The 23138-nt window shown below is 45.2% G+C and overlaps 7 protein-coding genes across 7 annotated transcripts; 4 read left to right on the top strand and 3 right to left on the bottom strand.

The window, feature by feature from the left end:
- Positions 1–419: 419 nt before the first annotated feature.
- On the bottom strand, positions 420–4984 carry L199_002331 (uncharacterized protein; the record flags this gene model as incomplete). Its single annotated transcript, XM_064888075.1, has 5 exons — positions 420–1448; positions 1504–3738; positions 3801–3910; positions 3963–4355; positions 4417–4984. 5 exons carry the CDS (start codon positions 4982–4984, stop codon positions 420–422), a joined length of 4335 nt encoding a protein of 1444 aa, XP_064744147.1.
- A 716-nt stretch (positions 4985–5700) lies between these two features.
- L199_002330 (uncharacterized protein) lies at positions 5701–6945 on the top strand (the record flags this gene model as incomplete). Its single annotated transcript, XM_064888074.1, has 7 exons — positions 5701–5806; positions 5881–6176; positions 6243–6412; positions 6477–6499; positions 6560–6600; positions 6663–6739; positions 6819–6945. 7 exons carry the CDS (start codon positions 5701–5703, stop codon positions 6943–6945), a joined length of 840 nt encoding a protein of 279 aa, XP_064744146.1.
- Positions 6946–7348: 403 nt separating this feature from the next.
- L199_002329 (uncharacterized protein) lies at positions 7349–8248 on the top strand (the record flags this gene model as incomplete). Its single annotated transcript, XM_064888073.1, has 1 exon — positions 7349–8248. One exon carries the CDS (start codon positions 7349–7351, stop codon positions 8246–8248), a length of 900 nt encoding a protein of 299 aa, XP_064744145.1.
- A 358-nt stretch (positions 8249–8606) lies between these two features.
- L199_002328 (uncharacterized protein) lies at positions 8607–12500 on the top strand (the record flags this gene model as incomplete). Its single annotated transcript, XM_064888072.1, has 7 exons — positions 8607–8751; positions 8813–9652; positions 9714–10001; positions 10070–10168; positions 10229–10837; positions 10895–12269; positions 12362–12500. The coding sequence occupies 7 exons, from the start codon at positions 8607–8609 to the stop codon at positions 12498–12500; spliced, it is 3495 nt and encodes a 1164-aa protein (XP_064744144.1).
- Positions 12501–12766: 266 nt separating this feature from the next.
- L199_002327 (uncharacterized protein) lies at positions 12767–14861 on the bottom strand (the record flags this gene model as incomplete). The annotated part of the gene is made up of 2 exons (XM_064888071.1): positions 12767–14551; positions 14634–14861. 2 exons carry the CDS (start codon positions 14859–14861, stop codon positions 12767–12769), a joined length of 2013 nt encoding a protein of 670 aa, XP_064744143.1.
- Positions 14862–15296: 435 nt separating this feature from the next.
- Positions 15297–17926, top strand: L199_002326 (uncharacterized protein; the record flags this gene model as incomplete). Its single annotated transcript, XM_064888070.1, has 10 exons — positions 15297–15566; positions 15693–15858; positions 15919–16158; positions 16221–16468; positions 16541–16634; positions 16692–16775; positions 16844–17157; positions 17232–17291; positions 17371–17668; positions 17766–17926. The coding sequence occupies 10 exons, from the start codon at positions 15297–15299 to the stop codon at positions 17924–17926; spliced, it is 1935 nt and encodes a 644-aa protein (XP_064744142.1).
- A 1046-nt stretch (positions 17927–18972) lies between these two features.
- L199_002325 (uncharacterized protein) lies at positions 18973–21571 on the bottom strand (the record flags this gene model as incomplete). The annotated part of the gene is made up of 5 exons (XM_064888069.1): positions 18973–19671; positions 19729–20858; positions 20916–21110; positions 21187–21246; positions 21313–21571. 5 exons carry the CDS (start codon positions 21569–21571, stop codon positions 18973–18975), a joined length of 2343 nt encoding a protein of 780 aa, XP_064744141.1.
- Between the last annotated feature and the right edge of the window lie 1567 nt (positions 21572–23138).

The raw sequence follows: 23138 nt of genomic DNA, 5'->3' as shown, positions 1-23138 counted from the left end.
AAGTCAGTAACACCACCATTGTGAGAAGACGCCGTTACAGGTGCTTTTCGAAATGACAGGTGTCGTAAGCAAGCATCACTAGTCGAGATGTTGAGATCGATCGATGGATATAGAGCCATAACTTTTGTTCTTGTGGATGTATACATCATACTATACGTATATAATCTACGAGTAAACTGCATAAAATCGGATTGTTTCTCCCTGACTGTCGATCCAATAATGTTATACCTCAAATTGGAGATACTGTATTACATATAGTGCTTTGATTGAGTGCTCCCTCCCATGCGGACTGAGCGATGTTTGTGTGAGATGAATGAAGTAGGATCAGATTGGATTAGTGAATATGATGTAGGAGGGAATTGATTTTGGGTTAAGTTGTTTCCGGCGTCGGGTTCTCTCCACCATTGGTTGTTGTTCAATTACCACATCTTCCTTGTACCTCCCATTGTTGCCCTTCCATTCTGATTTTGTCCCACAGCTCCATGTGATTGATGAGCGTATGCTCCACCATTGTTGGAGTACATAGCTTGCTGTGTTTGATGACTACTTAAGCCACCGTAATATCCACCTTGATCTAGATTATACTGCTGTTGGGCTTGTGGACTCTGAGTACCATACTCTCCGTTGGCTTGAGCTAATCGCCCTTGCTGTTGTTGTCCAGCACCAACCGGTCTAACACCTTGCGTCTGCTGTCCAGGTGCACCATATCCGTAATACATCGATTGGTTCATACCACCTCGTCCATAATTTCCAGGTGTGACACCATACCCCTGCTGCTGCTGGGGATAACCATTTGCTGTCGTCGAGTAACCTGGATATACCATTGATTCAGGTGATTTCGCATTACTGTAACCCATTGCAACTGGGGATTTCTGGTCTATCGACATGGAAGATTTAGGTACGGTGTATCCATAACCTGGAGAAGCCATAGAGGTTCCGAAGGCCGTGGGCGACCATACACCTTGTTGGAAACCATTTGTACCGGCTCGGGGGTTTGTCATTGATTGGTAATTCATTCCGATCATATGATGATTTGGGTTGTCGGGACTAGGAGTCGAGAATTGACCATATTGCGAATGGGTAGCAGGAGAAGGTCGAAGCGAGCCGTATGGATTTGCTGAAGGGACAGAGGGACCAGCACCTGGCGAGCTGAATGTTTGAGAGTTCGAGAACGCCATCTTCATTCCTCCTCCGGTTGCTTGCTGAACAGCAGGAGGGTCAGCAGCTGATGGTGCATTCAAGCTTGGATACATAGGAGCAGCAGCGTTGAGTTCGGAAGACTGTTTGGGTGTTGCCTGCTGGGCCTCCCAGACTGACTTGATAGCATTGTGATCGTGCTGAGAAGAATTTCGAGCGGGAGAGTGAGAGGTAGGGTATGATAGGGAAGTGCTTGGCCAAGTCGAAGTATTTGGAGAAGCAGGTCGAGGGAGGGGAGGGGTTTTCGGTGCCTAGGCGTGACGGTCAGTACAAGAGAACGGAAAGACACCAATTAACGATACTCACTTCGGCACCTGGTATTTTCGCTGTTTCAACGCCCACTCCATTTTGAGCTTTCTCATCCTCACCCAAAGTCTCCAAACTCATCTTATTAACCTCGTCTAACAGACTGTCACCTTCCAATTCACTCGATACCATGAATCGTACACCTGGTTTGTCGGAAAGAGCCATCCTTTCCTTTTCTGGCGCACCAATCGTTACTCCATCAAAGGCGAATCTACCTTCTCTTTCAGCTTTCGCAGCAGCAGAGGTTTTCACGGGAGATTTGATCTTTCTTGGTGGCGGTTCAACCTTTGGGGCTTCTTCAGCAGGCAGAGGGATAGGTTTCTCAACTGTGATCGATGACTCGGCTTGACGCCAATCATCTGGACGGGTCCTTTGATCTCGTAGAGATTGGGATTTGAGTGTGGTGGGAGCGGGAAGAAGGCTTTCGGCTGAAGCGGTAGGCTGATCCGATGTAGCTCGAGCTGCCTCGATGGTCGAAGGCTTCTTCTTGATCTTCTTCTCGAAAGGTTCCAAGTGTCTGGGGGATATGCTGACCACAGGCGCTGATCGTTGGAAGCGATTTGGGATGGGTCTAGGTAGCAAGAGTTCGGCTCGGGATAAAGGTAAGCCATTGACACCGTTGAGAGGTGGGTTGAAGCTCATCAACCAGCCATGGGGGTTGGGGGTACGGGGACCTTCTGCAGCGCTTAAGCGAGCCCGAGGTATTGGTATTCGAGCTGGCTGAGGTTTGGGTAATTTTATGGTGTATGTACGCCAGGCGGGTGGTGGGGATTTTGGTGGTTCTGGGTATGATACGTCGAAGTATTCCTGTACATTTGATATGACAGGTGTCGATGCTATGTTGTGACTGACGGGTCGGGATTGTATCCTGACCGCTTCAGGAGACTGTGGTGCGTCTTGAGTCGAAGGGCCGGCATCAGTTGATGCTGAAGATGTCGCTCGAGCTTCGGCCATAGCGGCTTGTATACGTGCCAACATATCATCAAAGACGGCTTCTTTCTTTGGTGGGGTAGTACCGGTTATATGTGTAATTGATACTGTAGGAACATCTCCCATTTCGGCTTCGAAGAACGACTCGGCTGTAGGTCTGGATGATCTGATGTGAGCAGCAAGTGGCGAAATGGCGGGATGTGATGCCTCCTCCGCTTGAGTAGATGATTGAGGTCCTCTTCTCCACGATGATTCTGCAGCTCGGCCAGACATTCCCGAAATATGCCTATCACCCACTTCTGGTCTACTCGGTAACCCCAAGTTCGGTGGAAGCGGTCTTTCGGGATGTGTTGGTCTAGGTCTTTGAGCCAATGTGATTTGAGGAATCTCCTTTACGATCTCTGCAGGTGGTTGAGGTTGTGTAGGTTTCACTTCATGATTACTCGTTGTAGACTTGAATCTTTCCTCAAGCTCCTTCGCCTTTCGCCTTGCTCGTTCTGCTGCGGCTTCCCTGTCTGCTTCTTCTGCTAGGCGACGAGCTTTCGCTTTTTCTGCAGCAGTGTGCATTTCAGCTGATTGGGCGTCGACAGGAATCGTGGGTGACGTGAGGGCTTGATCCACGGCGGGAGGAGCTATGTCTGCAACCGAGGGCCTCGCGGCTTGACCGAAAGATCTACGAGCAGGCAGGTCTGACAGCGACTTTTCAGGTGACCGAGATTGGGCGAAAGCACTGGACTGAGGAGGAAGGTCTCGTCGTTCGGCGAGATGGGGTGGGAGTTGTCTTTCGTTATCTCTAGGTACGTTCCATGCTGATCGAGTGGGTGGAGGAGCTGCTGATATACTTTGAGCGGGTCGAGGTTCGGAAGGTGGATGTGACATATGCGGAGGAAGCGCTCGATCGCCGGCTTGTCCTGAGAGGTGAGGAGGAAGAGGTCGATCTAAATCTCGACCACCCGCGATATGTGGCGGTGGCTGTCGAGTACCGGAATCTGTGGGTCGAGACATTAGTCTGGTAGGTTGCATAGTGGAAGATGGAGGGTGTCGGGACGTTTCAAGTCGATTAGAGGATGCGTTGAATAATACTCGATTGCTGTCTACTTCTGGTCGCCGCGAGGATGAGAGACCTTGCTGTCCTTCAAGTGAGGGCAGTGGCTTTCTTGGCCAACTTCGATCAAAATCTTCTGCAAATCGCTCTGACTTCGATACTGGCTGACTCTCAGGCACATCGTGGACGGACGGATTGATCTGTGGATGTTCTCCGGTACCATCACCAAAATCAAGCAATTCGTCATCCTCGTCTTCCTCCTACAATCCGAGAAACAAGTCAGCTGACTGACTGTAAGGAAAAATTGACGAAATCCACTTACATCCCATCGATGAGCTCCTGGATCTAGCTGAGTGAACGTATTCAACTCCTGCAGAATTGCTTGATTATGAGCAGCTTGCGCTTGGGCAGCAATCTGAGCAGCTTTTTTGCCTTCAGGACGCCATCAGTGATATTACTCACGAAAGGGGAATGATTCACTTACCATCCGCAACCTCCTTGGCTGTCGGGAAATCCCGCGATATTCCTAATCCAGGTTTTCTAGTTTCTCCAGAGACAGCTTTCCATGCGGGCTTGGGGGGTACCATAGCCGACACTAAGCCTGCTCCCATTGCGGGTGCAGTAGTCGTACCAAGGACTCTTGCTCGTGTGGGAGCAGGTTGATGTAGGGTGGTTGTGGTGGTTGTAGGTGGGGTCGAAGCAGGTGCGGGAGGTTCGGTAGGTAGAGGAACGACAGGCTTTGCCCATGGTGATGAGGATGCGGAAGAAGGAGGATTGGGGGAAACACTGCTTTTGGAGGTAGGTACGGTTGTGAGCTTGGTGGATAATAGACGTGACGAGGAGGATGAGATTGGAACAGGAGAAGCTGAGGGTCGGCCTGCGATTGACATATAAGTTTAGCAATACGATTAGAAAGAATCGGAGAGAGGCTCACTTACCATTCAATGATGAGATCTTTGTAGGTCCAGCGATAGGTGCTGGACTACCTGCTTTGCTCAAGAATTTTTGATTCACATTGACCGAGCTAAATTTCTTTTTCGCTAATGCGGTTGAGCCTAATGGAGGGGTAGATGTGCGTGATGAAGGAGTGGCTGCCCGTATGCTGGGACTAGGGTGAGAAGGGTGACTCTCGGATAACGGAGGTTCGGCGATGGTGGGTGTGGGTGGTAGACTAGATTCGGTCTTGGATGGGACATCGGTATTTATAGGTTCCTGGGGAATCGATGATTGCTCTGTCGATGGTTCACTCGTACTGATTCCATCCACATGTCGCTCTTTCTCATCTTCTACGCCATCCAAAGCTGAAGCTGGTCGGTTATCTTCTGCACTTGTAATCTTTGTCAAATCCCCTTTTGGTTGTTCCTCAATTGGTATTTCATCTTTCTCAGCTAACGCTCCCTCCTCATCTTTGGTCGCGACTAAGACCGTCCCATTCGATAAAGTTACAGCATCTGGTTTCGTGTCTTCTTGAGTATCGATTGCATTGTTGGAAGGGGATTCACTCATTTTGATGCCCTAAAAATAGTAAGATCAGGAATGAGATTGATGATGAATTGAAAACAGTGCTCACATGAGGCAAGAATACTTGAGTTCCGACTGGATCTTTCGTGTACCAGTTGTTAATGCAGTTGCAGATCGAATAATCCCGATCACTCTCTTCTTTTGATGTTCTGAGTAGAATATGGGACTAGCTATGGGAGTTTGACGGAATGAAAGGGGCAATTCGATCTGGTGATATAAGCCTGGTTCGTCCTTCCCGATGATTTGGAATCGAGTTTGATCTGGTGATGCTGGTCTGTGCTGTCGATTATAAGCGCGACTTTCTGAGGTTCTGATAGATGATACAGGTCGATCTCGCGTCCTTATTGTTGCTGCCTCCTTTGACTATTGTGCTGCCGGTTCTCTTGTGGTATGTGTTCTCCTATGAAAGTATGTTGATGCGATGCTCATAAGCAATCAATCTTAAGATTCACTGCTCACAGTTATCGGATCCTGATGCTGATGCCATCTCTCATCTCGATATCATGGTAGTATCATGACCATAACCGGACACTGCAACACCGATAATTCCGTATTCCCGGAATGTGGCACTCCCCTGTATGGAGGTGTATCCCACCTGCGTTGATTCGTTGTTGCTATCTTTCAATCGCAGGATCATCTGAAATACATCGTCGACTTCCAAAATACAGCCTTGTGGATATTTACCATAACACAAATTCACCATGGCTGCTCGATCATCCCTCGTCACCCTCAGAGCAGCAGCTCGTACAGCCGTCAGACCCGCCTTGGCTTCTCGATCTTTCCGATCTGCCGCTGTCCTAAGAGAAGGTAAATTCAAGATTCACGATTCATCCCATCCTGTATACTTTCACCGTAGAATGCTAATTCATATATCAATATAGTAAAACCCACTGCAGAACCTTCAGTAGCACCATTCACCGAACCAGCAGGGATCAATCCGGCCGATAAGACTGCACCTCTCAGTTCCCCATTACATGAATACGGTCAATACATCTTGACATGTTTACCTAAACACGTTCAACAGTTCTCGGTTTACAAGGACGAATTGACATTATATATCCCACCTACATCTGTCGTACCCACTTTGACCTTTTTGAGGGATCACACTCAATGTCAATATAAGCAGGTTATGGATATTACGGCGGTGGATTTCCCCTCTAGAGTTAACAGGTTTGAGGTGAGTGAAATATCGATCTACCTTTGTAGAACCTGGTGATATCCTGACTGAGTGTATATCTGTCAGATCGTCTATCACCTTCTCTCAGTAGCTCACCAATCTAGAATCAGGGTGAAAACCTACGCCGACGAGGTCACACCTGTACCTTCATCTGTAGGAGTGTTCAACGGAGCGAATTGGTATGAAAGAGAAGTTTGGGATATGTACGGTGTATTCTTCAGTGGACATCCTGACTTGTGAGTCACGTATCAAACTTCCAAGTTATGGGAAGCGAAGCTGATGATCCATGATCTCACTCAGACGACGTATTTTGACGGATTACGGTTAGTAAGAATTAATAGTTGGCTAAGAAAAAAATGTCTAATAATGTGTTATTGTTATAGGTTTCGAAGGACACCCTTTGAGGAAGGACTTCCCATTGACCGTACGTTAGCTATTTTGTAGCGACCTTCCTCCGATTTAGCTGACATTGCATTTACCATATAGGGTTACTCGGAAGTACGATATGACGAAGAGAAGAAACGAGTTGTGTATGAACCATTGCAGCTCACCCAGGCATTCCGGTGAGTCAAGCAACCTTCACCTGTCATTCCTTTGCCTCAAAAAGAGAACGTTTGACTTACACCGGCTCGATCCATATAGAAACTTCCAAGATGGTAATTCACCTTGGGAACAAGTCGGTGCCGGAAACCCCAATGTACGACCCGAAGAATTCAAGATCCCTCCTCCCCCACCACCAAAGGAAGAACCCAAGGATCAGAAGAAATAGACGGGAAGGGAATCAATCATATCTTGATTTAGGTTTGGTTCGCATTGCTATTACTAAGATGCATAGATCTGATGATTTCGGAACAAGATCCCTCCTCTTAGACTATCGAGATCTTGGGGACATATAGTATGAAATCATACTGATGTTCAAATTTTACGTCCTTTATACTGATATGATTTGTCAGATATTAAACATCCTTTCTAGATTCAAGCTCAGATGTGTCATCGATGACCAGGAGATTTCGACTGAGAGAAAATATATTGCAATTCGTAAGTAGGTATTATGGTGTACCCAGTATATCGATATCTATCTCAAATCATCTCTCCCTATCACTACATCATCCCATTATCCGCATCCCATAATACCCAAATCTGCACCTCATAACGACTATCCCTCCATCACGATGCGTATACTCCTCTTGTTCACTATTATCGCCCTTCCACTGTGCCTCGCTATCTCTCCGCTTCCAACACCCACGATCGCCTCAGCCTCTCCCGCAAATCTCCAATCCTCCATCTACGCCTCCCCCACCGCCGCACCCCTAGTCGAACGATGCGATGAAGAGCACTGTTCCTTCGGAGGATCCGAATCGACCCTACAAGCCAGTGTAGTCACTTCCACTATCTTGTCTACAACTTCCGTTCCATGTTATATTACCACGTACATTACTAATTCAGAGACAGTTACTGAAACTATCTATTCTACTGAGATCATCACTTCTACCATGACCAAGGAGGGTACAGTATTCATCATTCAGTACTCTCCCACGCCTGTACTGATGAGTACCCCTATAACCAGTGTCATGGAGATCACAAATACCTGGTGGTCGTACTGGTTGACGTCTTCTGGAGATAGTTATCAGGTAACTTCGAAAGGTGGTGAAACCATTTATGGAGGAGATTCAAATACCTATACGAGACAAGGTGATGGATGGAATGGTAATGACAACAACGATGGTTGGAGTAGTAGTGGATCCGGTGGATGGTCAAGTAAAAGTAGTGAAAATGGTTGGGGTAATACAGGTACTGGATCAGCGTGGACACATATCAGCAACAACAATAACAATAATGCTGTTTCTGCTACTTCCGTCCGAGTTGGTGGAATCACCGTGGCAAACAGCCATGGATGGGGTACTATTGGATCAAATGGTGTTACGGGCACTGGTACAGGTAATAATGGATTGGCAAATTGGAATGGAGGATCAAGTAGGATCTCGACACCGAAAGGGTGGGAAACGAAAGTCACTTTGGCTATTGCTGTGGCTATGGTCGTAGTCTGGGAGATCGATCATTTCTTCCTATAACATGTATACCATTTACACTAGTTCCCTTGCACTACGTAGGGATAGTTCTTATACCTCTATATAGACCACTAGACCATTGATACATGCATTTACTCAGCTCAGTGTTGTTTTATAGAAGATTAAGCTTTCAATCTCCCAGCGTTGTTTACCGGTTATTCGTTGTTCGCCACTCAATGCACGCACGTCACTGTGCACAGTTTCAGTTTCAGTTGCAATGCGTCATCTTTGCTTGACCTTTCATCTCTTCACTACTCAATCCACACATTTACATTCCTTGACTTGTTCATTACCATCCTGGCCATTCCCAGTATCCGGACCATAGCCTCATAAGCATCCATGCTGAGGCGTATCCGCCATTATGTGGTCACCCGGTCTCATAGTCTCGATAGTCTTAGCCGCTAGATTCGGGCTATCTCAACAGTTGGCCTTCTCATCAAGCTACAATGAACCTCAAGACCCCTCGCACCAGCAACATGTGCCTCAAATCGATACAACGGATGATGGTAAGCTACATCTCATCCATACTAGGCTACTGCTGGATATTGATCGAAGTATGAACATCAGATATCTCTACATCAGCAGAATCCATCGTTTCGATCCTCTCTTCATCTTCCCAGCACACTATAACCCTTCACTTGCTCCAACGAGCCAAATGTATACCTCTCTTAGCACACATAGGTAATGCGACGGTATTTGCACCTACAGATCAAGCATGGAACGATTGGGCGGATAAACATAAACCCAAACAGAAAGAAGAAGGTGACGGCGACGTTGTGGAGAAGGGTGGATGGTTGGGAGAAGGTGGACTAGAAGAATGGCTAAAATCCGAAGAAGATGTCTTATCTCTTCGGATTGCTCAAAGCGCAGAGGGAGAAGAGTATCAGAGGAAATTGATGGATAACCAAAATTGGTTATTGAGACAACATTTACTATATCACATGTTGAATTATACTTTACCCCCCTCGGCATTCTTAGCTTCCTCCATTGGTGGCAATATAACCATTGAGACAAGTTTGTTATACCCTTTGGATGAAGAACCGAAATTACCACCTACACCTGAGCCTGGACCACCGTGGTTACCTAGAGGAGGAGAAGGTCTGTTGGGTGGACATGGACAACGAATTAGATTGGCTAAAATCACAGGCCCGGATTCGGAGAGAGGTAGCATCGGGGTAGATTGGAATGGACAGAATGGAGTTGAATTTTGGGATGGTAAGGGCTGGGAAGACAACGATGATAAACCAGACCCAAACCGAAACCCAAACAAGACTGATTCCGAGATCGAATGGACATCAACGATGATCCTGAATGAGAAAGAGAGGGATAACTTGAAAGGTGTTAGATACGCTAGGAATGGTGTGGTGGTCGGTATAGAAGGTGTATTGGATATGCCTCCGTCTATCGGTTAGTACCCACTTTCATTCAATCGTTAGACTGTACTGATTGATCGTTGAATTGGGTGTAGAGGAAACAATCCGTAATCATCCCTCACTCAAATACCTATCCCGTCTCCTCACTTTTAACGCTCTCCCATCACCCTTACCAGATTCTTTCGCAACTTCACCTCACCTTACAATTTTCGCTCCGTCAGATGAAGCTTTCAGCTCAGCATTTGATGATGTAGAAAAAGGGTACTTGGAAGGACCATATGGTGAAGAAGGGACGGCGAGAATCTTGGCTGGAGGTGTGGTTCTGGGCGTGGGTAAAGGTCATGTTGGATGGAGTGATACATTAGGAAATAGGAGTCTAGAAGGTGAGCTAAATGTGATTATGAGAATTCATCGTCAATTGTAGCTTATTTGACGTGTCTCATACTTGTAGCTTCCTCTGGCTTGGATCTTCTCGTAAATTCAAGTGGACCCGGTCAACTCGCTATCAACGGCACCAATGCTCGAACAGTTGATATATTCGCTTCAAACGGTATGTGATGTGATCAACCTTTCCAAGAATAGATCGCTGATCTGATCGACCACTTTTTAGGTGTCATTCATATCCTGCCTAACCTTCTTATTCCTGAAAACTTCACACTCCTCAACTCGGCTGAGAAGATGCTTCTATCCCTCAATGCAACTCGATTTGTCTCACTCCTCCGATCTGCCAATCTCTCAGATGCGTACATCGGATCTTCGGGATCAGACGGTCATAGGGAAAACAAGGAAGGCGAAGGTTGGACGATCTTGGCTCCCACCGATGACGTTTTGGATATCATGGATAAATGGGGTGGGGGATGGGGTGCACCGATACCACATGTTTGGGCTGCAGCCGAACAAGGCGATGTCGATGTCACCAAGGGAGTTGGATCATTGGAAGACTCGACCACTACCGATAGTACAGCGAAGAAACCGATTCAGGACGCTTCACCCCTTGCTGCATTGTTACAGTATCACATCTTACCTGGTAGACTGTTGCCTTCAGATATCAAAGATGGGATGTTACTAGGAACAGAACTCAGGGCTTCGTCTCTGGGGGGTGGAAGACAGAGATTGAGAGTAGATGTATCAGAGAGGTTCCAAAGGGATCGGAACGATTGGGAGGCTATCGGCGAAGGAGAAATCAGGTTTGGAGGAGCGGTTGTGCTGGGCAGACCAGGTGAGTCATCTGTCTGGGTGTTCCTGTAGATTGACAGAGCTGACGATTGATTTCCAGTCAAAAGCGGAAAGAGTATAATCTATCTTTTATCATCGCTTCTCTCCCCACCAGACGATGTCTTACAAACAGCCGTTTCCGATCTGCAACTATCCACTTTTATCGCTGCTGTCTACGCTGCAGAATTAGATAAAGCAGTCAAACGTACTCCGGCTACGACTTATTTCATGCCTCGTAATCGAGCTTTCAATCAATTAGGTTTGACTATGCGATACCTGCTCTTACCAGAGGGAAAAGACGAACTTCGAAAAGTGATCAAATACCACGCAGTCAACGAGATAATCTATTCACCCGATGTGGAATATGGTAAGAAGGTATATACGACCTTGGAAGGTGGAATGGTAGTAGTCGATCGTACCAAAGGTAAAAACGGAAGTATATCATTAAGATCACCAACTAAATGGGAAGGATACGACTCAGGCGAATCGTTACCATCTAATGGTGAACTTCGTTCGGCGAGGGTATGGCATCCCGACGCATTGACTAATACCGGAGTGATCCATACGATCGATTCGGTAGTTATGCCTTCGGATGTGAAGATTACGATCGCGAAATTGATTAGAGGTTCAAAGCAGAATACGATGGGTGATTTGATGATGCGTGCGGGTTTAGGGTGGATCCTGGAAGGCAGAAAACCGGCATCTGGTGAAATGTCTATCAAACGACTCAAAGGTTTGATCAAGGAAGACGATGATTCATCCGATGAAGATGATCACGAGGATAAAGGCAAAGACCATGACAAAGAACCTGATATTGAAGATTTAGCATTACCAAGTTATACATTATTGGTACCTACCGATAAAGCATTTTCACGGATCAACCTGACTCATTATCTAAATGATAAAGAAGCTTTACTTGATTTACTCAAGTTACATATCATTCCATCAACCGCATCTTCCATTTCAGCTGGCACTGGTACGACGGACTCTGATAGAAACAAAGAATCTATCGCACCTCCTCGGGATGGTCAACCTATTTCATTAGATGATGATTTAGTATACAAAACGCTGTTATCGTCCGATAAGACCAAATTTGGTGACCTGGCATTTAGAGCTACGGGTGATAATTCTTTTATCGTGGGTATCAAAGGTGCAAGAGGTAATGGGAAGGATATCGGGGTGGGCAATTCGGCTAGGATCGGTCAGACGGGAAGAGCAACTGTGAGATGGAAGAAAAATCATGCCAGTCACACAGACGATGTTCATCTGTTAGAGGATGATCATGAGCCAACGAACAGAGGGAAAGGGAAGAAGGATGATAGAGATGAGGAAGATGAAGAATCAAAGAGATTATGGAAAGATGGTATGACACTTGGTGGAGGGGTTTTGATGATTGATTCGGTTTTGATCCCCTATCAACCTAGTTGGTTTTCCAGGTGAGTAAGACGTCAATTGCCCTTGAAGTCAGGGAAGTTAAAGAGTAAAAAAGGCTGATCAACCTCTTTCCTGTTGGTTCGTATGTGTTCAGATGGGGCTGGTTAGTCATCACTCTATCAGGGATCGGACTGGTCATACTCATAGCTGCTGTGTCGATGGGGTGGTGGTTGATGACGAGGGAAAAGGATGAGAATCAGTATGAACCGCTTGAAGGTGAAGAGGAAGAGTAGTCGTATACGATAATAAAAAAGGATAGCCCTTGCATATTTGCGTGAGCGCGCAGGAGTATTAGAGTTTCCCATCGACAGTAGGAGGATTCCATTTATCATTGTAAACGTTATTGTATTTCTAGGTTTGAATCTTCATACATGCATTCAAAATACGAGTTGTACTCTGCATCGTAAAATCAAAATATATGCACATCCATCTATCAAGGATAAACCTCGAGACTAAGCTCAAACCTGACTCATATATACTAGACATATTGTAAGTCCATTTACCCTCCCCTGCCTCTAGCCAGAGCGTTTGTCGGACTGTTCGCAACATCATGACCCGCAGCATCTTCCAATCTTCCTCCATGATACGTATTCATATCTTCCATCTTCATCAATTCGAAATGACTTTTTCTCGGTGCCTGCCCTTGTACAGGTCCTACTCCCGCCAAGGTACTTTGTCTATGTTGCTGAGCCTGTGGAAGATAGTTGGGTTGTTTACCAAATATCACACCAGCTTCAGAGGTAGTCGTTAAATCACCTTCTGAAGAAAGGTACGAATCGTCCGCTAGTATATGTTCGTGTGTGGAGTACGGTACACTTGATATCGTTCCTGTTCCTGTCGCCGTATGGGTATGAGCTATACTACCCGTTGCAGTAACGGTAGGTTGAGAGTATACTCCATCATCATCTTCATTTAGGTCGGATGCGAAAGAATCTTCATTATCGAATGAATCGTCTGCCGAGTAAACTTGACCAACGGGTAAATCAACCATATCAGATCCATAGGATGTATTAGCTCCTGTTGATCTTCTATATAATCTCATCCTCCCTTGTTGAAATGCTCCAGCTCCAGCTCCAACCGTAGGATTATAAGTTTGATCTTCTTCCTCTGCTTCTTGTAAAACAGGTTGTAGCTGTTGTTGTTGAGATTGACCACTGAATAATAATCTGCCTTCACTAGGTTGTAATTCACCAGGCATGATAGAGTATCTACCTAATCCTTCGGGTGTATCTAATCGAGGTGATAATTCCGATCCCATCTCTTCCAGCAAATCGTCGATCATGTATTTTGCTTGTTTCTCACCATCACCTGTGATAGCAGATTGATCTCGATTCTGGGTGTTCTGACTTTGAACATTCGTGTTCGTACTCGTACCGTACACGTCGACTGTATTTATCTGTGTCTGTGACGATATAGATTTCTTGCCTGGTGTTCTGGACATATCGAAAATAGCTTTCGCTTTAGGTGGTAAAGAGAATTTCATCGTTACAGGAGGTGACATTCCGAATGGTAATTCTTCATCTGATGATTCAACATCGTCAATACCAGGTAAGATGGATTGTTTAGGTGGTTTTTTGGTTTTCTTTGATTTCGACAATGACTTGGCGTTGAGAGGGGTAGATCGTATATCTACTATACCATTGAAATTCGGTCCGAAAGGATGATTAGAGGTTGAAGCTGATGCGATCTTATTGGCTTTGGGTGTGATGGAGTTCGGTCGAGAAGGGTTGAAAGTATGTTGAGAACGTTGGATATCTTGAGGATCAACTGTCCCAGTAGAATATCCTTCTTGTTCATCTTCCTGAGACTGATTCCAATTCATACTAGGTAAAGAAGCAGAGTTGGAAGTATTACTGGTACTGGTACTTCCCAAATGAGGTAAGGAATATCCACTAGGTAAAGAAGGAGTAGGTAAATCACTTGAAGAAAAACCATTTTGATCATTGACGAAATTCCCATTACCGATCTTCAAATCATCCCTTAATTTCCTATCTAATCTGTCGAAAGGTGATTCCATTGAATCTTCCCATGATTCGTTGACCTTGGATTTACCTTTATGAGCAGCGTTTGGTAAAGGTGTAGAAGAAGTTGCAGGAGGATCGAAGATGAATGAAGAACCTGATTGATCATTGTGAGAGATGATTGAGGAGTCATCGTGATTACGTCGAAGTGTCATGGTTTGATCTTCATATTGAGCAGAGATGTCCTGTTGAGAAGGGATTGAAGGTTCTTCTAGACCTGTGGTTCGGATTGAAGAAGCTGCCTCGAAGAATGATCGCCAGAACTGTACATAGTGCCAGTGGTCAGTATATTCCATTGGGATCGAGACATAAAAACTTAGTCAAGTCGGAAGTAGGACGACTCACCTGAGCAGCTTCCCTGGTGGGTTCACCAGCAATAGCGAATCTCTTGATCTCCGGTAATATCCTACTAGTCACTATCTGATGGAATCTGGCAAAGTTTGCATCTATCTCCTGGAGTAGTAAAGTGTTGAGCTGATCGATCTGCTCCGTCTGGGCTGAGATGGGTGCATTGGGATCTATACCTGGGATGACGTAGAAGGGAGGTGAGAGAAGGGGGTTTGAACCGGACATGGTATGTTGGCTGGGGTCCGAGGCCGCGTTGAAGCCTTCTCTGTCAGTTAATCTTAGGTGGATTTGTCAATGGTCTGATGATTGCTCATGCCTGGTTATCCCACTTGGCCTGGTGTGATGTTTCTCTATGTGATATAGTGTCTCTTCAAAGAAGTCATGTTCATGTTGTCAAAATCAAAACGCGACTGAGTTAGGTCAACGCGTACTGATGACTGATGATTATGTAATATCTGGTTCGGTCGGCTTTATCAATTGATATCCGAGATGAGCAATCTCATTCTCAATCTCAATCTCATCATTCATCGTTGTTTCCTTTCCGTCCGACATCTTACAGACGAGATAGCGAAGCAGTACAACAGGATAGACAAGACAGCAAGCATAATCACGGGTATAATACGGTCTGACGGAGGGTCCATACTGCATCAAACCTCCACCATGTCAGCAACGATGGTAGCTGGCCCATCAACATCGACTTCTTCCTCTTCAACAAACCTCTTCGCTCGACCCGACACTTCGATCTGCTCGCACCTCTCTTCGTTGCTGAATTCTCCTTCAAACAGCAGTCAGCATACACTTGGTACTCAAGATGGGTCCAGTGGCTCTGTACCACCACCTGCTACTGCCATGAGGAAACACGAGGTGGAAAAGCGATTCACTGAAGCTGTAAGATGGGGTGCTGTGGCAGAAGGTGCCAAGCGGAGGAAGGTGAGTGTGTTGGGAGCGCGTCAATGCGAATCTTACCACTCGGATTTGCCAAATTGGTTCACGTTTTTGCACCCTCATATCAAGAAGACGTCTCTAAAGCTGATCCGATTGTTATTCTTCACTCAGACAATCCCTCCACAATGCCACACTTGCTCAACCACCCTCACAAGACCATGGGCATGTATGACTTGCTCATACATCGGTTGCTTACCTTTTACTGGTGTTTCTTCTTCTTCCTCAAAGAATTGTATGCGTAATCATTGGCAACAGAGTAACGGTCAATGTGGATTTGGTTAGCTATCTCTCACTGAGCGTCAACACGAGAATTCAGCTAAGCATTGTATCTTGACAGCTGTTGATCCATCCTCCGGTGCTATCTATTGCTCATCGTGCTCCGATACGATATATCCAGACCAATTCGAATCGATATTACGCGTAGTCAAAATACGCACAGAGGAGATGCACGATAAATCCCGTGAACCTGGTGCGGTAGGTGGAGGGAGAGGCAGAGGTCGAGGTCCGTGGAAAGCTTGGAATCCTAGCAATATGGTTAAGATAGAGGAGAGTGAAGTCGCCAAGAGCTCTTGTAGAGGTGCGACCGGCCACTTCAACTTGTCTGTCAACGGATTTGCTTATTCATTGATTTCCTATCAGGTTTACGTCCACTGCTGAACCTCTCTCAGACATGCTTCCTTTCCGCCATCCTTCAATCACTCATCCACAATCCTCTGCTCAAAGCGTATTTCCTCTCTGACAAACATAACAGGCATGTATGTCCCAACGGATCCAAGGGGCTTAGTGTGGGAAAGCCATTTCTTGGGGCGGAAGCACCGAATGGTGCCCCTGGTATAGATCGAGAAAAGGGTTGTATGTGCTGTGAGATGGACAGGGCTTTCGAGGAGGTAAATCTCCAAATCAGCTAAACAATCATTTAAGTATCCGAGAAGGATCCGCAGCTGATCTGTTATATATAGTTCTATAATGAAGATAATTCACCTTATGGGCCTATAACGATGCTTTATGCTATGTGGCATTCCAGTGCAGAGCTGGAAGGATACGGTCAACAAGGTGAGTTGTGTCGTGCATCATCTGTCTCTTATGCTAATGAATCTCAACTCATTGTAGATGCGCACTCATTCTTCCTCGCTGCGTTGGATCAAATACATGCTCATGCGAAAGGACAGCTGTCTAGCTGCAACTGTATCGCTCGTAAGTCTCAGCTCCCTTGCAAAGCTTGTTGCTGAGAGACAAGCTGATTGAGTATTCTCATATTTCAGATCAAACATTTGCCGGATCTCTGCTCTCATCTGTCACCTGCTCTTCATGCTCCCATACTTCCTCGACGATCGATCCTATATTAGACATACAATTGGATTTCCCATATTCCCCTTTATCCGGCTCATCAACAGCAACCATCACCTCGAACGCATCCACCTCGTCGTCCGAGGGCATAGGAGGTGGTTCGAACGGAAACTCTCAATTGACTCTTGCCGGGTTGCTCAGGAGGTTCTGTGCTAGTGAGACTATCGGCGGGTCTGAGAGCGGAGGTAAGGGGTATGAATGCTCCAAATGTGGTGGTGGACCTGGCACCGTGAGTGTCATGACGAAATATCATGTTTCTGGATGGCATACTGAGTTATATACATGTTTCCTTGATCTGTGCAGCACGCAACCAAGAACTTGACTATCAAGAAACTTGCGCCTGTCCTGTCATTTCAGCTGAAGGTGAGTGATCAGCTGATTGACCCGTCGAGGTTCCTTCTTGTACGATAGATTGATTTCTCGGACTGACAACTCGAGACAGCGATTCGCACACATGACGACTTCTTCATCTAAAATCGAAACTCACGTCAGGTTTCCTTCCACACTAGATATGAGACCTTACGTCGACACTCCATCACCCCCCGGTTCGGCATCGGCATCTCAATCAACCGAAGAAGATATCAAACCTACAATAAGAGAAGAACATGATATCTTACCTGATTCTCTGTTCATGTACGATCTCTTCGCCGTGGTCACTCATGAAGGAAAATTGGATAATGGACATTATTGGGCGGATGTAAGAGAGGGTGAAGAATGGTGGCATTGCGATGATGATAAGGGTGAGTTATCCTCCGATCGTCTTCAAATGACAATATCACAAGACTTATCAAAAGATGAATAACATACTGATATCTGATATTTATCGTATCATGTCAGTAACACCTACAACTCTATCATCAGTTCTAAGTCAAAAAGCCTATATGTTATTCTACGTCAAACGGTCATTAGCATACGCTCAACCAATGTCTAAATTATTGGGTACGACAGCTTCGACAACTTCCCTACCTACTTTGAACAATATCAGTTCGAATATTTGATCGAAAAGAAAAACAAAAATTGCTTTCGCTTTCTTGCTTTGATGGGATTGGCATTGTAAAGTTCTTGGAATGTCGTTCTTGTCGTTATCATTGTAAATTGGAGGTTCCAGAGATCAGAGAACTCGTAATCACAATCTCTCGGATCTTTCGTTCGAAGATACAAGTACAAATACAAATATGATTACAGTACAATACATATCATAGATTATCATCATATATCATACATATCTCATATCCATATTCTTCTTATTTTTGTAAGATTGCGAGAGTGCGAGAGTGTGAAATGTAATTTTGGACTTTGAACAAACGATGCATCACCTACAAAGGGAGAAACTAATTAACCAACATCTCCAAATGGTCGGTCTTTCGAAGCACAATTCCAAGTTTTTTACACTGTTTACGATGTGCTCTATCTTTGATCAATCAAAGGAATTTACATCAAAATGTTTTATAAGATGGGATGTTATCCACTCGTAAGACAAACATCGAAAAGAGGTCTTTCTACAAATCAAGTCAAATCCAATGACATCCCCTGATCCTCCTTCTACTTACTCTGTATCTAAATCTTCTCTTTCCCTTATCCCAGGAATACTGTATCCTCCCCCTCACTCCAATGAACTACCATTTCGCCCTTTTTTTGGATATTGAGCGTATAGTATAGGTACCAGTCAGACATTGACAAGTTTGAGAATAACACAATTACATTATTACATTTTAAGACAAAATGGTGTAGATCTAGATCAATTTCAGTCTCAATTTCAATTGAAAGTAATAGAAATAAGAATGCGAGATACAGAATAAAAGAATGTCAAAACCACAAACAGTGAAGAAAATCAAAAGAAGACAAAAATCCTTATGGATGAATCAATGTGCCACAAACTAATAAAAACCAAAAAACAATGAGAAGACGATTAAAACCCCCAAAATATACAATACTATTATTATATCGTACATAGAACACAGAATGATCGCATTCACCTCAGTCTTTGATTCTGAGAAAAGATAATTCAAATTTCGCACAATGTTTTTGAGGTGTAGTACATTATCTATTTCCAAAGAGAGTGTCCATTGTTACTTGCCTCGATTTCTTTCATCCCACCAAAAGGCTGACTCGAATATCCATATTTGAATCTATCATGATCGGAAATAGTAATATCACCTTCGATAGGACTGTACGTAGTTGATTTCTCGCCATAATCCGTAAACAGGCTGTATCCTGAACTTGAAGAAGTCGATAGGCTGAGACTCATCCTACTAGATTCACTCCTGAGCTGAGTAGAAGCGAAACTTGATTCGGCCAAAGTAAAAGGGGGCATATCTTCCCATTTCTCTGCGCTTGAAATGGAACTTCGCGTACTTGGAGTGTTATTGCTTGTAGTCGAAGTAGGAATGGGCCTTTCTGCACCGATTGGAGCTGGAACAGCGAGAGATTGATGTCTTGCGGGAAGGGGAAGTGAATGATCATCTTCGACTCCTTCAGCGAGGGCTGCAAGCTGTTGAGGTGGACAAGAAGATCTTCGAGGTTCGGATCTAGCTTGCATTTGGGTTTGTGAGAATCCCGAAGCTGTACCTCTCGCATGGGGTCGAAGGGAGATAGATCGGGTAGGTGAAGGGTAGACCATACCTTTATTGGCTTCGTGACTGTATGGAGGATGAGTCATCATCCCTTCTTTGGCTGGTGGAGAGATACGAGCAGCGTTCTGTAGATGTCGAGGCAGTCGAAGTTCTTCAACACCATGAGCGTACTGAATCCCAAGATTCATGTCAGCGGCAGTGAGAGGTGATTGAAGAAATCAACTTACTTGACATTGCCCTCCATACTTGCATTTTCCCGTTTGTTGCCAGATAGCACAGAGTTCGGTTTTGTAGAATGGCGAGATCCCAGTGGCAGTTGTTTCGGATGTGGCAGAATTGTCCGTTCGAGGTTGGTAACCAGATGAAGGTGGTGGGCATTGATCTCGATGACCTGAACCTCTTTGGTCCCAGCAATGATCAATGACTCGCATGTTTGCCATCGAAGAAGCGTGTTTGATGGAGTGATAATCTGGAGAAGGTCTTGGGGTAGGATCGTAATCGGGAAGTCGATTGTTGATGGGCTTAGTGAAATAATCAACTTCTTCGGTCGATCCAGGGGGAGTGAGCATTCCAAACTCGATGGCAGCTTGATTGCTCAGTTGAGCGAACCTAGGTGGCATTTCTACTGCATTGGATGTGGCAGTAGTAGATCGAGCAAAAGGGGATACACCATTCGATCCGACTGGTAATCTTGATGAAGTGACATTTTCGAGCTTTGACCAGAGCGATTCGGGAATACCATTACCTTGAGAACCTTCAAATGAGAAGAGAAGATAGACACTGGAGTCAAGATCTCTGAATCCAGCATCGTAGAGTCTTGATCCGAGGGTAAGAGGTAAATCTTGCTCGACAAGGGTTTTGAGAAGTTGACCGTACCCGCTTCTTTTGACAGTTTCGGGGTTGACTCGAGGAGACGCATAAGCAGTAATCGGATGAGGGTATTCGGTGTTATACGGTTGAGGAATTGGAATATCCTCGTCGGTATAGGGCAGTGGAGCAAGGGAGAATGGTCGTGTGATGGGATTTCCAGCAGGTGTGGTCGCTGCTGGTGATGCAGCGATCAAAGAGGCGATGTATTCGGCACTCGCAAAGCGAGTAAGATCCGGAAGGAGATGTGATTTTGGTGTGATGGACAGGAACGGAGCAGACGGGACCATTAGTGAAGAAGCGGAGTGAAGGTAAGCTGTAGGGTGATGATAGGCTCCAGGAGTGAAAGTAGGGACACCTCCTCTTAAGTTCGAAAGGACCATTGATCGATCTCTTGCGTCGGGCAAGTGTTCCAACATGTTCCCGGTCTCGACTGGAGGACTTCGATTGAGATCTCCAGGAGGGGTGTCAACAGCAGGAGGAACGAGACCTGAGCAGACCATCAGCGAGTTTTTTTTTAAAGGGTAACATGTGGACCAAAGCTTACCCTTGGTATGATTGATGGCTCTTGGAGGAGCGGACGCTCTTGCAGTAAACGAAGAGACATTGACATTCTTTGAAGCTCGACCAGGTGTACTCCCATTGAGGTGTCTGTTGACAGCACCGACTCCAGAACCCACCAGACGAGGTCGAGCCGATTGAAGGAGATGATCGGGTGGGTCTTGGTATGATGGACATATACCTATGTCGCCGGAGGGATCAGCAATTGATATGTTAATGCTGAGAGATTCCAATCTGTGGCGAGAGAAAGAACGCACCTTTGTAAGTAGTGGTGGTACCGAAGTCAGCCATAGAATCGTTCTCTGGTCGCTCAGTGCCTACAGATATACAGAAGCGAGGTCAGCTATCATGAGAGCAGATTGGAAGTTTATTAAGATAATCACAGTTTACAGTGGCATAGTCCACAGCCATGTGTTGTTCACCTTTGTTGGGAGTTATCGAGGATCCATCAAGGGTGACATCGACGTCACTGCCTTCGTCGTTGAATGCAGATGACAATGTTTGTCGAGACCTTGCCCTTTGAGCTTTATATCGATTTCTTGAGTGTGAATGATCTACAAGACTGTGGACGCTCGGATCTCTTTGTCGATGACCATGAGCTGGCGGAGTGGGAGAAGAGTATGTAGAAGTGATCGTGGCCATGATTGTGTGTTTCTGTCACACTAGGAGGTCTACACCATCGTCAGCGATCCAATTAGGAGGACTCGGTAAGAGATGATTGAATGGGATAGGTGCACGGTCGGATCAAGAGGGTTCAAGGGGATTAGGGGATTAACAGATTAATGAGAATGACATACCGTTGAAGGGACGGAAGAAATCAAAATCCGCAGACTGGATTCTATATTCAAGGTGATCTATTGCGTTGAACAATCCAATACTATCAAGATAGAACTGTCAAGTTGAGAGAAACAATGCGAAGAACTATTTTCTCTATCGAATACAAGGTCGGTTAGAGAGGTAATTGACCAGGTTGATAGGTTTTCGACAGTTTGATTGTGTATTTGATTTGGAACGGTGATTTTGTTATACGGAGAATAGTAAAGAGTAGGATGAAATGTGAATGAGTTGATAAGTGGTGGGCGTCGAAGTGTAGTGATCAATATATCATTGTTTACTATATACCAAATCGATTTGACAGTGAATGAGGAGTGTATAAGTGATACACTGCAGTATCCCGTCGTAATCCCATAACTTACAGATCGAAGAGTGCACCGCACAGACTTTAACCTTTTCAAAGGACCACTATCCGCACTCACATACAGTACTTGACAACAGCATCCTTTGAATGTATTGCAATAGAACAAGAACATGGACAAGAACCGTATCCTCTGTTATTCCACTTACATTGGTTCATCTACTCCACTCCTCACACAGCTTGACAAGTTGTTCATCTTATTCATCTCCGTTCCTCCGCTCATACCCCTTGAGACAACAACAATGACCACCATCAGAACCACCATCACCATCACCATCATGACGTGACCCTTGATCCATCCCATCATTCCATCACCACATCAATGTAAGAGGATGTCTCATCAACACATATCTCAGCACTAGCTCACCATCAATATAATCAGATTGATCAGCGTTTTAGTTTTACCTTACTTGTTCCTTGTTTACGCATTGGCCTTCGAATCTTGCCTTCGGTCTTTCGCCTTTTACTCGTCGTTCGGATTTCAGCTCCACAGACAACAAGAACATTCCATCATTTTCTTTCTTTCAGGGATACTAAAACCATACCTTTGGACATGAGGCAAAGATGCAAAGATACCACAAGTCAGACATTTGATTCCATCATAATCAATCTCAATCTGTTTTGAGTTTTCGCCTAGCAAAAGATTGATCTTCAGGGACATTTGAATGTCGTACGAATTGGTACTTGGTGTGTTTTTCCTCTTTTTTTTTCTTTACTCGGACTTCTGATCAATTCGAAGCTGTGTTTGTGTGAAGTCAGCAGGATCTTGGCGTCGAACGAGATCTGTAGCACATGATGTACTGACCTTCTAGCGTATCTATCGAGTCGCATTACCGCATCGACAATATCACGGATATAACATCGAGATCGCTCAAGCTGTAACCCGCTAAAATTCGGCAGAAAACATAGTCGACAAAACCTTATCAACCCTTTACATATTCGTTTATATCCTGATGTTATTGTTGAATCGTCGGTACCTTATTTTACCATCCACCATCATTCAATGGCACAATC

This window comes from Kwoniella botswanensis, chromosome 1 (assembly GCF_036426115.1).
Source record: "Kwoniella botswanensis chromosome 1, complete sequence".
In the NCBI taxonomy this organism is placed as follows: Eukaryota; Fungi; Basidiomycota; class Tremellomycetes; order Tremellales; family Cryptococcaceae; genus Kwoniella; species Kwoniella botswanensis.
Note: the sequence above shows the minus strand (reverse complement) of the source record. Positions and strands in the feature narration are given on the sequence as shown.